Genomic DNA, 13,143 nt, shown 5'->3' with positions numbered 1-13,143 from the left:
AAGTTGCATTGCTATTTTATTGATGTTTATATAATCATTTTTGGTCTAATTTGTGTGTGGACAAGGCACATTCTGTTTGCTCTGAGCAATGTGAAACATGAGTTAGTGGCAACGCACTTCTTGCCCTTCTTTCTTAATTATCTGTGATGAAGGAAAAGGCCAGTGTACGGTCACTTTGTGAATTTCTGCACTGAATCTTTTTATTTAATAATATTTAGTATAAATGCAAGGGACAGATGATTTGATCCACCAGGAGACGGTTGTTTACAGTTAGTTTTGCAAGTGGATGAGACTCATTGTGTTTAGACGGCCCCTATTTATTTTTTTTTAAGAGGTATGACAGTATCTAGTAGGGCAGCACCGTGTAAGGCTGGAGACTTTTAAACAAGTTTTAGTTACTGAAAATACTAATAACTTGTTGGAATACAAGTCCAAATAATTTCTTTATAACTGCTAATTTACCTCCATCTTAAAATCTAGTCTCTTGAAAAAGAAAACTTGATTTCAGATACACTGCCATTTTTGTCTCCGTTAAAAATTCTTTGATTTCTGATTGCATTATCCACTTTCGGAAATTAATTTCCTCCTCCTGTAGAAAGTGGAACTTCCACAAAAAATCCACAAAGTAAACATAGTAGAAATCCTGGAACAGAGCACCAGAGTGCTGCTGAGAACACCAACAACAAAGAAATAAACCCCACACATTTTATCCCACTATTCTTCTACTAATTCTTTTTAGATCTTGCAACAATGCAGAACACTTTCAGAAAAATTCTATTTTAGTAACTAATGCTGCGTGTTCTGACATAATAGCACATAATTCCATATGTTCACCTGCAAACTTAAAATCCAGTAAACTCAAATACTGAAAATATGAAAAGTCTAGCTGCTTTCAGGAAGCTTCATGATGAGCATTTTAGTACATTCCTGGAGGAAAGATCTTCAGTTTAGCTCTTTGAAGTTATGCTTAACAATTAAATAGTTCCTTTGTGGTCCTATATATAACTATCTTATTTTCTGCTTAATTTCCTACTTTCCAATTTAGAATTCATCATATTAATAATGAGAGGTCTACTCCTGCTTCTAAAACCTTGTTACTCAAGCTCTGTACTTTCTTTTCCCTCATCAGTGGTCTGTCCTGCAAGTAAAATTTTCACAGATTGAAACTGTAGATTACTTTTCTGCAGCACAGCGTAGGGATCCTCCATGTAAAATCAAAGATAACAGCTAAGTTCCATGAAAACTTTCTGTGCTTTCTTACTGTGCAGTTTGCTAACTGTTGATGCAGATAGATTACAGAGTTATTAATGTCAAAATATGCTTGTGTTAATATACTTGTGTGGACTGGAAAACAGAATACTCTTGGCCCTAATTCACATGAACACAGAAAAGATTATAATTTATCCAGGCTTGTCTGAACTGTAAATTGACCAACAAGAGGGGGGGAAAAAGGTTTTGATGGGTGCATGACTTTGATTCAGTAACACGGTGGTGCATATGAGTACTCTCACTTGAATTCCAGTGGGTTTATTCATTTATTCAAACATAAGGTTTTACTCAAGCACCCACCAAACCAGAACTTGTCAGCTGCCTTTCAGTGGGAGTTTTGCCTGAGAAAAGACTGCATGATTTGGCTTTTCCGTATGTTCTTTTTGCAGTTTACTAGAAACTTGTTCAGGTTGACATTGAAGTTAATTCAAAAGTCCCTATAGATTTTTTCTTTTTTTTTTTTTTTTTTTAAACAGCAGGACTGAGGTGGTGTTCAGCTGTCAGAAAGTACTTTTCAAACCAATGATATCCCTTCAGAATTAGCAAGTTTTGGGGAAGAAACCTTCATGTGTTTTAATTTAGTTAAGTAAAGAGGCAATTATTAAAGAAGCAGGAGAGTCATGGGGAATAAAGTGAACTAAATACATTTTTTGTTTAGGATGACATTACTGTGGGGTTAGTACTTGCATGGCAGTGTTACATGCATGTGTAACGTGTTACACCCCTTGGCAGTGGGTGGAATCCACTCGTTTGTGACGGGACATAGTAGCATGCAATGGCAAATGCCATATGCATGTTTGATTCTACTTACATAAATTAAACCTGAGAAGTATCTCTCCCTTAGATTGTGCAGCACTGAAGCTTCGTTGAGGCAAGTCAGCTCTGCCATGTCCTCCACTTTGGAGAACTTTGGAGGGTTCATCTTCTGGATGTCATCCTTGCTCAGTGTCACTTTCTTTCCATTTTCTGCCAGTTCAACTGTCACCTCATCCCCTTTCTCTTCCTTGATACTTGCTGCTTCAAATCCATGTTTCTCTGATGGAATCCAAACCAGTCTCTTTGCTGACCAGTCAGCCTGGGCAAGTGGGTTGTTAATGAAGTTTTTGTCCACAAAGAGGAATTTCTCATCATCACTGAGAGCTTTTTGAGCCATTTTGATTCAGTAGACACCTGTTGAGCAAGCAAAATATTTTGCTTTAAAGGGAGGCAAATGTGGAGACGTTTCAGGCAAAACACATTTGTCAAATCTGCCATGTGGTAAATCCAAAGTGCTATAGGTCCTGTCACATATCTCGCATTTCCATGCAGATACTTTTGGGTACCATCTTAGATACCTTGGAGTATCTGTGTTTGGATTCCCATTCCTTTGTTATTGTGTCTGAAATCACCTAAGTCATAAGTTTCATGGCACTGAAACAAATGACGACACCTGGGCTTATTACTTTATGTTGTACTGAAGATCAGAGAGAAAAGTAAGGTGTAACTAATGTCTGTGCAATGCGGCTGTCAGGACTGTACCAAGACTACCAGCTGAACAGCTTCCTGCAGCCTCATTTATTGCCCATCACAAAGTTAATTGAATTCAGATACATATAGAATTTCTTATCACCCAAATACTGTTGAGTGCATACTGAAATACCAGTGCAATAATGAAATAATTAGTGGAAGAACAGTTCCCAGGCTGTGCTCTAGAAAGGGCAGAAATGAACTTTTCTTGCAGAGGACTATTTCCGATCACTCTAATACCATTTAATTTGGAGAAGAGTAAGGTTAAGAAAAGGTCAAAAGGAAAAACAGAAAAAAAATTGTTTTCAGTACTGGTGATGAAGGAGAAGTAATTCAGAGTTATCCCCTTCCCATGGTTCAGCAGTGGGAGCTGATCATTTATGCAGGGTAAATGTCTACCACATGAGAGAGAATAGAACAAGCCTGGAAACTGCATCAGCTATTAGATAGTCTGAACCACGATGCTCAAATTGGAAGGATGATACATCTGTGTCATGCAGTTGCACATGGATAAAACAGCATCGTGCAGTCGCACTTGGATAAAGCAGCTGGATGTGTCTGCTCTCTAGGTGAGAGCAATGGGAGGGTTTTGGCTGCTTTGCACCGTGTTTGAGAGGGAGGAGGCAGCTTCTTTCTGGCCCTGGCCTTTGGAAGTTAGGATGTAGCTGCAGGATGTAGCTGTACTGGTAATGCTGGAGCTTTTGTAAGTCTTCTGTCCTACGGGAGACACAGCTCTAAATGAGGAAAGGAATAAACAGAGGACTTCTTGTGGTTTGCTACAGGGCAGGAAAAAAGTGGTGCTAATCAGGAAACCTGCCATGCAGTGGAGCAGAGAGGGGAGCTGGGGAGGAGCAACACTGGGGAGCAGGGAAGAGTGTGCGCCCAAGAAAAACATCTCTAGGAGACAGAGGCTGTTTCATTTCCTTATTGAGAATCAATTTAATATTTACAGCATTCAAACAAACATGAATCTTGAGGGAGCCTGGAGAACTGACTGCTAAAGATGTCAGCAATCAACCCATAAGCAGAATGATATTTGTAAAGACCAAGCTCTGTGGTATGTAGCCAAATGGACACCCTGTGCTCTGGGAGTATCAGAGATTGGTTTCCAAATATTTGTCCCTGAAGCCTTCCCACAGATTAATGTTTTTTTACAAGGCCAGACCGTGTGAGGGGTCTGAGAAAGAAGCATGGATCATGCAGAAGGTGACATAAAGCTTAAAAACAAAACTAGGATTTTGGAGGCGCCTAAGAGGGTTAGATGATATCCCACTGAAATTCAGTGGAAATTAGATGCCCCAGTTCCTTAAACTCCCTCAACAATTCTCTCACTGAATAAGAGAACAGCTTTCCTCTAAATGTTCTCATTCTAGAGCCACCAGCCTTGCCTGGAAATCCCTAAAAGGAAAATTCACCCAGGTCATCCATGCACATGTAATGGCGTGGTGGTGTGGTGGATGGGAGGGAGACCCTAACAGCTTGGATCTGTGCATTGCCACTAGCCCTTGCGCGGTGTTCCCCACCATTGAGTTTCTGCGAGGGAGCTCTGTAGGATGTGGCTCTTCACTCGCTCCCAGGGGATTCTTGGAAGAGAGCTGCAAGAGGAAACTATTTGACCTATGTGTGGATTAAGGCAGAAAATGTTCCCTTGTTGCCAAGAGGGCTGGTAGAGCCGCACAGTTCCAATAATGGAGATGGTATTCTCTCCAGCTAAGCTTTCCAGCTGGCGGCCGCAGGGTGAAGCCGGCTGGAGAGGGGAACGGAGGGAGCGCTGCCCCGTCGCCGGGACTGCGGCTCTCGGAGCACAGGGCTTGGGGAGCAGCAGGAGCCTGCCATGGCCTCTCTCCTCCTGCTGCAGTAGCAATGACAAGGCATGTTCTCTGCCCCACTGCCCCAGCAGCACCGGAGGAACTGCTGCGGCAATGGAGTGGGAGGATTTCAGTCCATCCTAGGCCCAGAAGAGAGAGCTGTATGGTTGTCCTGCAGCATCAGAAAGGATGGATTGTGCTGCCTGTAGCTAAGTGTCAAGTGCCAGCATGTTCAAATCAATAGGAATTTGGTACTGTGTAGAAACATCAAAAACTAGACTGAACTGCAGAGCTGAGTTTCACAGAGTCAAATCCTGCTACTTTGAGGCTGCCCACAAACAATGATGATGGAAATCAAACTGCCGAATCATCCTGACCATCCACCTCAAAAACCCAACCGAAGATAAAACTGGTGGCCTGCTACAAAGCATGTCACTAGTGGGATGACCCAAAAGTTCTTCGCTGTTTTGTTGCCCAGGGACTAAGGGAAAGTTCCTTTCCTTATTACACGTGGAGTCAAAAAGATCTTCCACAGATTACAGCATGAAACGGAGAGCTGGTCTGTCTGTACTCAACTTTATTCTCCTACTTCTTCCTGCATGTAAAACTTTCTACACCTTGTTAGTTAAATTCACTCTTTTTGAAAGTGAAATGAGGTTGAAAGGTATAAGAGGTGGCATGAACTGCAGAGCTTGGAAATACAGGTTTTTATCCCCTACATCTAAGCACTATGTTTGACTAGTTTTAAACATGGTAAGAATAGACCCCCTACAAGAAATAGGGAATAGGCAGTCTGAGATGGATCTTGTAACTCCTCAGAAACACAATGAGGAGGAAACATGGATTTGTGTAAAAAGAACTTTTCATGACTGATCCTCTGGAATCTGAGGATAAAGTTTGAGTAGCAGCTGAGTACCACTGTAGTAAAAAAGGAAACGTAGTTATGAAGGGTGGATTAATGAATATTAATAGTTTGATCTATTAATGAATATTAATTAATGCATATTAATAATAAAGGTAGGTTTCTGAATGGAAGTGGTAGAAGATGAGCTCCACAAACTCAACTAGATTTGTCCTAGTGAGGTGCTGTGCACTGAACTAATGAGCTGTTGAAACTTTCTGATTCATAATTGGCAGTAAACCTTCTGGTCCACCTCTGATCAAGACTAAGCTGCACTGGTCCAGCATATGATTGATATTGGGAAAATGGGGGAAAGATTAATTACTGGCTATTGAGTACATTCCCTGAGAAGGCAAAATTTACCCCTTAGCCAGTTCCAGAGTTCCATCTATAGGGCTGAGACAAATGGACGCCAATATCTTAGCTGTGCAAAAGGTGAGAAGAGGTTCTCATCCATTCTTTTAGGTATATGAAAGCCCAAATCCCATACAAGAGTAAATACTTTTATACTCAGAGGTAACCTATCCTGAGGAAGGGAGGCTAAGCAATCACAAAAATACTACTGATAGGAAGTTTCTTGCCTTGTAAATGTGCCAGATTACACTGAACTGGATCCATCGGTTAAACTTGTCTAAACCTCAGGTGTGCACGTACACATGGGCGTGCATAATCCCACAGTTTACGTTCTGTTCCTCCTGCTGTCTCACTGCGGATATATCCAGCTGATCATCACTGTCTTTTCCCTTATATCAGTGACAGAAGTTGAATGCTGTCTTCACAATCAGTTTATCCTGAGTATATTATTCCAAGGACAAAGTATAAATATCTCCAGGAAGTGTACTTTAATTAAAAGGTTATTGGCCAAGCAGAATTGCCTCCTGGGTCAGAGCTTAGAGGGACTGCTTTTTTCCTAATGAGAAGATAAAGGACATCCTCTGCAGGATGTGCATATCAGTATAAAAGCTTATCACAGCTGTACAGGGAATAATTATTAGAAGAACATATAACCAAGTATGTGAATTATTTTCAGAAACCAAGTCCTGATCTCGTAAGTGAGATGGAAGAGTGTAGCAGTAACCTGCTGCTTGACTCAGACTGCATTTTTTGGGCTACAGTACTTCTTGGCTATGTTCTTTCCAGGTTACTTATCTTTTACTTTTCCAATACTTAACTGAATTACCCAGCTGAGCATTGGTTGAATAAAAGAAAATCTGGGGGTGAATCCTAATCTTGTGATCTTTATTTGAGAACTGGTTCCCCATCACTGTTAGCTTTGTCATTAGCACTGCTGCCAATTCCTCCTGGCCTTTCACCTCTCCTCACAGGTCACTGGGACCACCCCTCAAATGCTTACTCTCATCACGGACATTTTCATCTGAACATGGAGGTATCATCAGTACTAGTTTATGGTAGAAGGAAAGTCTGTATTTTAAGAAAACATTTGCAGTAATTTTATGGAACTGTTTATTTTTCTTTGTTGTTGTTGTTTTGGGTTTTTTTTTATAATGCATTCTCCATGTACTTTAATCAAATTGTCCGTAAGTGCCTTGGTCTCCTGTCAGGTCTTCTCACCTCTGTTAATGCAAATTACTACTTAACTCTGATTAAACACTTGATAGCTCTTTTAACACTTCAAAGAAATTAGCCCAGGTTATTACCTGTGTTATGAACCATAAAATTGGGAAAAAACGGAAAAAAGACTTGAATTGCATCATGTGGGAATAGATTCCCTTTATGTGGAAAATATACCCCCAAATGTCATCTATTAAGTAAATCAGATTCTGCATATTCATTAGAAGTAATAAATAATCCATATTTTAACTGGACTTTGCACAAGTTGGAAAGCTATCTCTAGCTCTTGGCTTCTAAAATTAACATACTTAAAAGCCAGCAGATTTGCAACTAATAAGTCTCAGTGAATTATAAAGAGTCGGGATCCTCTGCATACATCTATGCATGCTACCATATATGGCGATGTTCTTTTCAATACTAGCTGTTCCACAAAAATGTAATGATAACAAATTCAAAACAAATACCTTTTAGGGACTAGGGTGTCAATTGCAAATGAGATAATAAAAATCATTGTTTACATCTAAGTGAATACAGCCAGAGGAGTATCATGTACTAAACTAAAGTGACTACTTAATTAAGCACTTTGCTCTCTGGGGGTTCATTGGTTTAGCCCCTGTGTTAGTGGCTTGAGGGAACTGTGAACTTGGGAAGTTCAGCAAGTCAGACTCTGTCCAGAGAGTCTTGCTGCAAGCTGCCTGTCAGGGCAAAGCTTTGAGTGAAAGAGAAATGGGCTTGTTTTTAAACGAGTGTATTTTAGAAGAGGTTTTACTGAGACATATGTATTAGATAATAACGACAAACCTTCTGATTTCCCTTATATTTAAAATATCTCATGTTGCTTCTTGAATATGCACACACATACGCCTCTCATACATAGAAACATTTATATAGGTGTGCATGCACGCATACATATACATGTGTGTGTGCGTGTGAAAGAAGCCAGTGAACTTTTGGGATGACAGTGAAGCTGCTTTCTATACTGCCATCTACTGTCGTCTTAATTTATGCATAGTATTTTGTCAAAGTTAAAAGTTTGCTTTATTTTCCGTTTAAAAAACAGGCATGTCACATTTGAAATTACTCGCATTAGTGTCGTTCAGTGAATTATCACATTAAACGTTCTCAGCATATTAAAAATATACATATGTAATGCTAAGGCATTTTTGTAAAAATGTTTCAATTTCTCCTTCTAATTTTTAAGCATTCTCCCTGTTTAAAGAACAAGTAACTGACAAGCTACTTATTTTATTTGGTTATAGTTTCTTTAAACAGCATGGGAAGTGCACTACGTTTCTTTACTAGGACTGAAAAAGTAGAAATAGTTAAAGGAGATCAGCAGCTGAGGCTACCTTCGTTACTGAACGCACGTGTGCTGGTTCCCTGCAGCGGGTACCTGCCACCACCGCAGTCACAGCACCTTGCGGGCTGCGTTGCCGCTGGCGTGGAGAGCAACTCATGCTCTGCAGCCAGCGCTTTTACAGCTTCACCTGGTGACAGCAGTCAGAAGTGACTAAGGAACAGGCTAGAACATCTGTGCATGCTTTCAAACGTGCATGGTCTCTAATGCATTTTAAACAGAACCCAATCGGTAATACACAAATCACGATAAACCATTTGAGCGTGTCTGATAGGTCTGTTCCCATTCCTAACTCGTATGCTATCAGCAGGTTAATTCACTGAATGTGTTTGCAAAGGAGCATAATAGCTTGCCAGATTGCTCCATCCCAAAGCGTGGTGAGCCCCCAGCCCTGTCCCCAGTGGGATCTCCGCCCCCCGCGGTACTTACAGGCGTCTGATTAGGGGAGCAGAGGGTGAATTGGAGAGTCGGGAACCTGCACAGCCACCAGCTGGGACAGTCCGAGTCCTCGCTGCCTTTGCAGCCTCCCTATATAGAGGAGGAGAATCTTGTCAGTGGGGAGGGGCCCTGGAAACCACGTCCTGCTGGAAAATCCTCTCGGTACCTGGGTTAAAAAAGACAGCCTGAGCCAAGGACCTCATTCCCAGCAGGGCCTAACCCGGGGCTGCTGCCCCTGCCCCGAGCCCCTCTTTAGGGAGGCAGGCTGGTTCTGGCTTTCGGAAAGGTGTGAAAGGGGTGCCCCTAACTCACAAATTTGGAGGTTTTGCTTTGTCCTAGGGTGAAACTGTTAGGCCGGGCAAATGGACCTTTAACTCCTTCCTGCCTTGGCAGCATCCTCGCCCCTGGTGGCCCGCTGCCTAGAAGGACAAAGGGCAGGTGGTCACGGTCCTGCATGGCACAGGAGGTTTCCCACCCGCCATCAGTGCATTTACTTGGAGCTAAGTCAAGTCCCTGAGTTCGGGGCTTGCTTGGGAGAGGAGGGTTATTCCTAACACAGCCAGGATGTGTGGGTGGAGGTTGCTCTGGGTCTCTGTGTGTTTATGTGACATTCAGAGCCTGGGGCTGGTTTAAGCCTCCTTTGCCCCTGTGGAACAAGAGGGTTGTTTCCCACCTTCCCAATGCATTTGCCAAAGTTTCTCTTGCAATCTGGTGTGCAGCTCAGTTCCTGAGAAAGCCTGTAAATACTATTTCATATATAAGAAATACCTCCCTCTGTCCATAAAAGGAAGCAGATAAGTGATAAATAGATGAGGGGGAACAGTCCCCGGGATGCAGTGGAAAGAACAGGCAGCAAGCACTGTGTACTGGGGGGGAGAGGAGGACAGGGCACTGGGAGCCAGGCCTGCAGGGGTTAGGGAGTCATCTGGTCCTCGTCAAACCTTCCTCACACCCCTCAAACCTTCAGTCCTCAGCTGTCCCCCCTCCTTCCCCTGTTCATATCCAACAGCCTTGTGCAGTAAGACCTGTGGATGGAGACATCCCAAAAAGGGAAAGCTAGGATCCTCTAGGAATTCCCATCAACATGCCAAATACAAAATACCGAAACAACCCCCTCTCAGCAACAGACTAAATATGGTGTATACCCAAAGGATCAGAGCACAGTCCTGGGTGAAATAATCTCTCGACATCAACAGCCCTGTCTTCTCTGGAAAATAAAGGCTCCTGGGGAAGATGGATGAGGCTTATACTGGTCTCAGCATCCTAAAAAAATACCTGAGGGGAGGCTGGGCTGAAAACCTCTGCTGTCACTTGGTCAAAGTACCAGCACTTGCAGCTGTGACGGACCTGTAGACCCTTCTTCTAGCTCTGGCTAGCAGTGAAAAAATTTGGGTAAACAGGAGAGAGGGGAAGAGCATCGGAGTTTCTGTCCTGCAACATTTCGGAAATATCAGGTATGGACTCATGTTCAGGCCTTAGCTGGAGAAGACCAGGTTTGCCAACACAGTCGCATGGTCCCAGCGGTTGCAGCCTGTCCTTCCAGATGGAGGGTCTGTCTGCTGAGGTGCGGGGCTGCTGTGCAACCGTGCAAAGCCCTCCCAGGACCCGAAAGGCAGCAGTGTCATATCAGACTTTGCACGTGTGACTGTGTTGGAGCAAAGCCAGGGGAAATGATCGCCAGGACATAAATCCAAGAAACTTGCCCTTGTTAGCAGAAAGTTCCTCGCAGGGTAGTTCACCCTATTTTTTTGCAGTTTCTTGGTTGCAAACTTAGCTTTTAAATAGGAATATAATTAACATAAAATCATGAACTGCAAGGGGATCCTCTGAAAAGTCTGATCATTATAACATGCATCAAAATTGTCCTAAGAAGTTCCTTTTAAACCCATGCAGTTGTTTCACAGAAACAGGCACATTTTAATAGTAGCTTAAAAAGGAGTGGAAATTATTCCAGCTGGTTTGCAAACCACTGCATGTGCACATGCAGGCTTGCTGCCTGAGTCGTGTGTTTAACAGAGGCACTGGTGGAGGGTGATATATGACGTGACATTAAAGCGAGCTGGAAGGTCTAAAAAGTATTACTGCTGGGACTGAAACAGTTGCACTCTGGAGCCATGTGGGGCAGGAACTGATAAGTGTAAGCATGGCTTCCTACCTTCACTTAAAAGTTAATGTAAGAATATACTAATATAATAGCCTAGTTGGACTTTCCTATATGTTGTGGTATTTTTTTAAACCAAAGTTGCCTCAGAATGAAAGCTGTTGATTCCCAGTGGACTATGCCTTTGTGACAACAAACAAGCTTTATTTAAACCCCCCTACTGATTTGTTTATTTAATTACTTTTCTAGAAAAAAACAAAGTATTGAGCAGCCTGTCCTTAAAATATGTCCTTGCTGAATTTGCACTGTAAATATTGTACTTGGGGGGAAAAAAGAAAGAGGACTCAAGAAGGAAAGAAATGAACTTCCAGCTGCCTTACCACAGTGTAACCTAAATACAATGGAGGAAAAAAAGAAAAGCATGGATGGTGGCGTTAGTTTGTTAAATAATATGTGTCAGGTAAGCAATTTTTTTTGTTTAAAAATGTTTTTACCTATGTTTACCGACCACGTTTCTCTAAGGCGACATGTAATAGGAACTGACAAGCGTACCGGTGGGTCACCACCTGTGTTGAGCTGTGCTCTTGCAACAGGAGGGGCAGTCTGCATCCAAACTAGAACAATTAATCATGGGAGTGGTCTGACGAGGGAAAATAGTCACCAGCTGCTTAATGCTGAGCTTTGTGCTTATTGCTGGCTGCAGGTCAAGTGAAGTGTATGAAGCACACAGGTCAATTCTGAATCAGTTGAACACGAACTGCTGTTGAAAGGGTGTCTTTGCAAGTGTGAACAAATATTTTGGGGTTTCTTTTCCTAAACATAATCACCTAATGATAATAACTTCTCCGGAAAACTGATCAACTGACACCGAGATTCAGCTTGATACAAAGGGCACTCAGGAAGGAAAGCGTAACCGACTCCTTGGAGCGTGTTGATAAAGCTTAGAAAAAAATTTCCCCTGTGCATGACAGAAACTAATACCTCTGAAACAGCACTGATGCTGTCGAGTCTGTAAACATAGTTTCCTCTGATTCTAGGGGAGAGCAAAAATTTGGTTTTAAAGAATTTTTTTTTTTTTAAAACTTGCGGGTTAAGTTCTTCCAAAGGGCTTTCCAGATCTGATATCCACACCAAACTTTACTGGCTCCTTGTCACCTTCACTTGTGATATCATGCTTAGACAAAGAACAGCCTATTTTAACCTAATTCCCTCCATAACAGTCTCAGTTACAGTGTTCTATCTCCAATAGAATTCAGAAATGCATTTTGCTCATTAAAACCCCCAAACTTCTACATGCTTATATCTTTTCTTTTTTTCATTTTCTGGTGTCAGTAGAAAGAATAAGGGCAGTTAATGCAAGACATCACTGTCTGTAATTAAGCTAGATGAGGCTTCTTAAATTATTTGAGAAAATAAATTTTGTCCCTGCTCACCTAGGTGGCAATTTCATCTAAAACCTGAACCTGTGACTCCAGGATTGTGAATTATTTTCACCTAAATACTGGCCTCACTTAGCTTAAACTTTTAAGGAATTATTTTTTGTGAAGTGCAGTATTGTACAGGCTTTGCAATTCCTCTTCATCTGTTAACAAGTAAGGCAGCCTGACATTCATAGGACTCGCTACATGTCTGCATCTTGAAAGATGCTCTCATATTTCATGTACTGTCAGGATAAATGCTAGACCATTAATAATGTGATTAGATCAGTATATTTTCATAGACATATTTCAAAGCTTCGTTGTACAAATAAATATCACTGGAAATACACTTTAATTAGATTTTAATTTGCTTGTACAATGGGATTGTTCCCAAACCCCGAATCTGTACTGTAAGGTATTAGAGAATTTGATGAAATGCATGTTGCACCAAGAACAAACGGGCCAGCTTCCACCCGCTGTCCCAGCGCAGGATCCTGACAAAGGGCTGAAGCTGCAATCCTCAAAGAAAATAGTCCTGAGATTTCCTCTGTCTTAAATGGATTTCTTCTCTGATTTCAGATATACACCCTTACCTCAAAGCTCAGGGAAGGACACCCTTGTAACTGCCTCTGCTTTCATGGCTGCAGAGACCATGAGCCTGCTGAGTTGTGTGCCTGGGAAAGGGCAAGTACCAAACACCCCTTTGCCTTCTTCAACTGGAACAAAAATTGTATTTAATTTCTACCATTAAAAGTCCATTTCCCAGGGAGCTC

General features: G+C 41.9%; 1 protein-coding gene across 2 annotated transcripts in view; it reads right to left on the bottom strand.

Annotated features, from left to right (window-relative positions):
• MYH11 (myosin heavy chain 11) overlaps positions 1–10,420 on the bottom strand; it is a 63,262-nt gene extending 52,842 nt beyond the window's left edge. For both annotated transcript variants that reach the window (XM_074840568.1, XM_074840569.1), the window contains exons 1-3: positions 10,127–10,420; positions 8,843–8,941; positions 2,081–2,439 (exon numbers count right to left, since the gene is read on the bottom strand). In XM_074840568.1, the coding sequence (XP_074696669.1) occupies positions 2,081–2,422 (342 nt within the window). In that variant the 5' untranslated portion in view covers positions 2,423–2,439; positions 8,843–8,941; positions 10,127–10,420. The remainder of the gene's footprint in view (positions 1–2,080; positions 2,440–8,842; positions 8,942–10,126) is intronic.
• Between the last annotated feature and the right edge of the window lie 2,723 nt (positions 10,421–13,143).

The sequence above is a fragment of the Strix aluco genome, chromosome 15, assembly GCF_031877795.1.
Source record: "Strix aluco isolate bStrAlu1 chromosome 15, bStrAlu1.hap1, whole genome shotgun sequence".
NCBI classification, from domain to species: domain Eukaryota; kingdom Metazoa; phylum Chordata; class Aves; order Strigiformes; family Strigidae; genus Strix; species Strix aluco.
The sequence above is the reverse complement of the archived record's forward strand: the minus strand, read 5'-3'. Positions and strand labels throughout refer to the sequence as shown.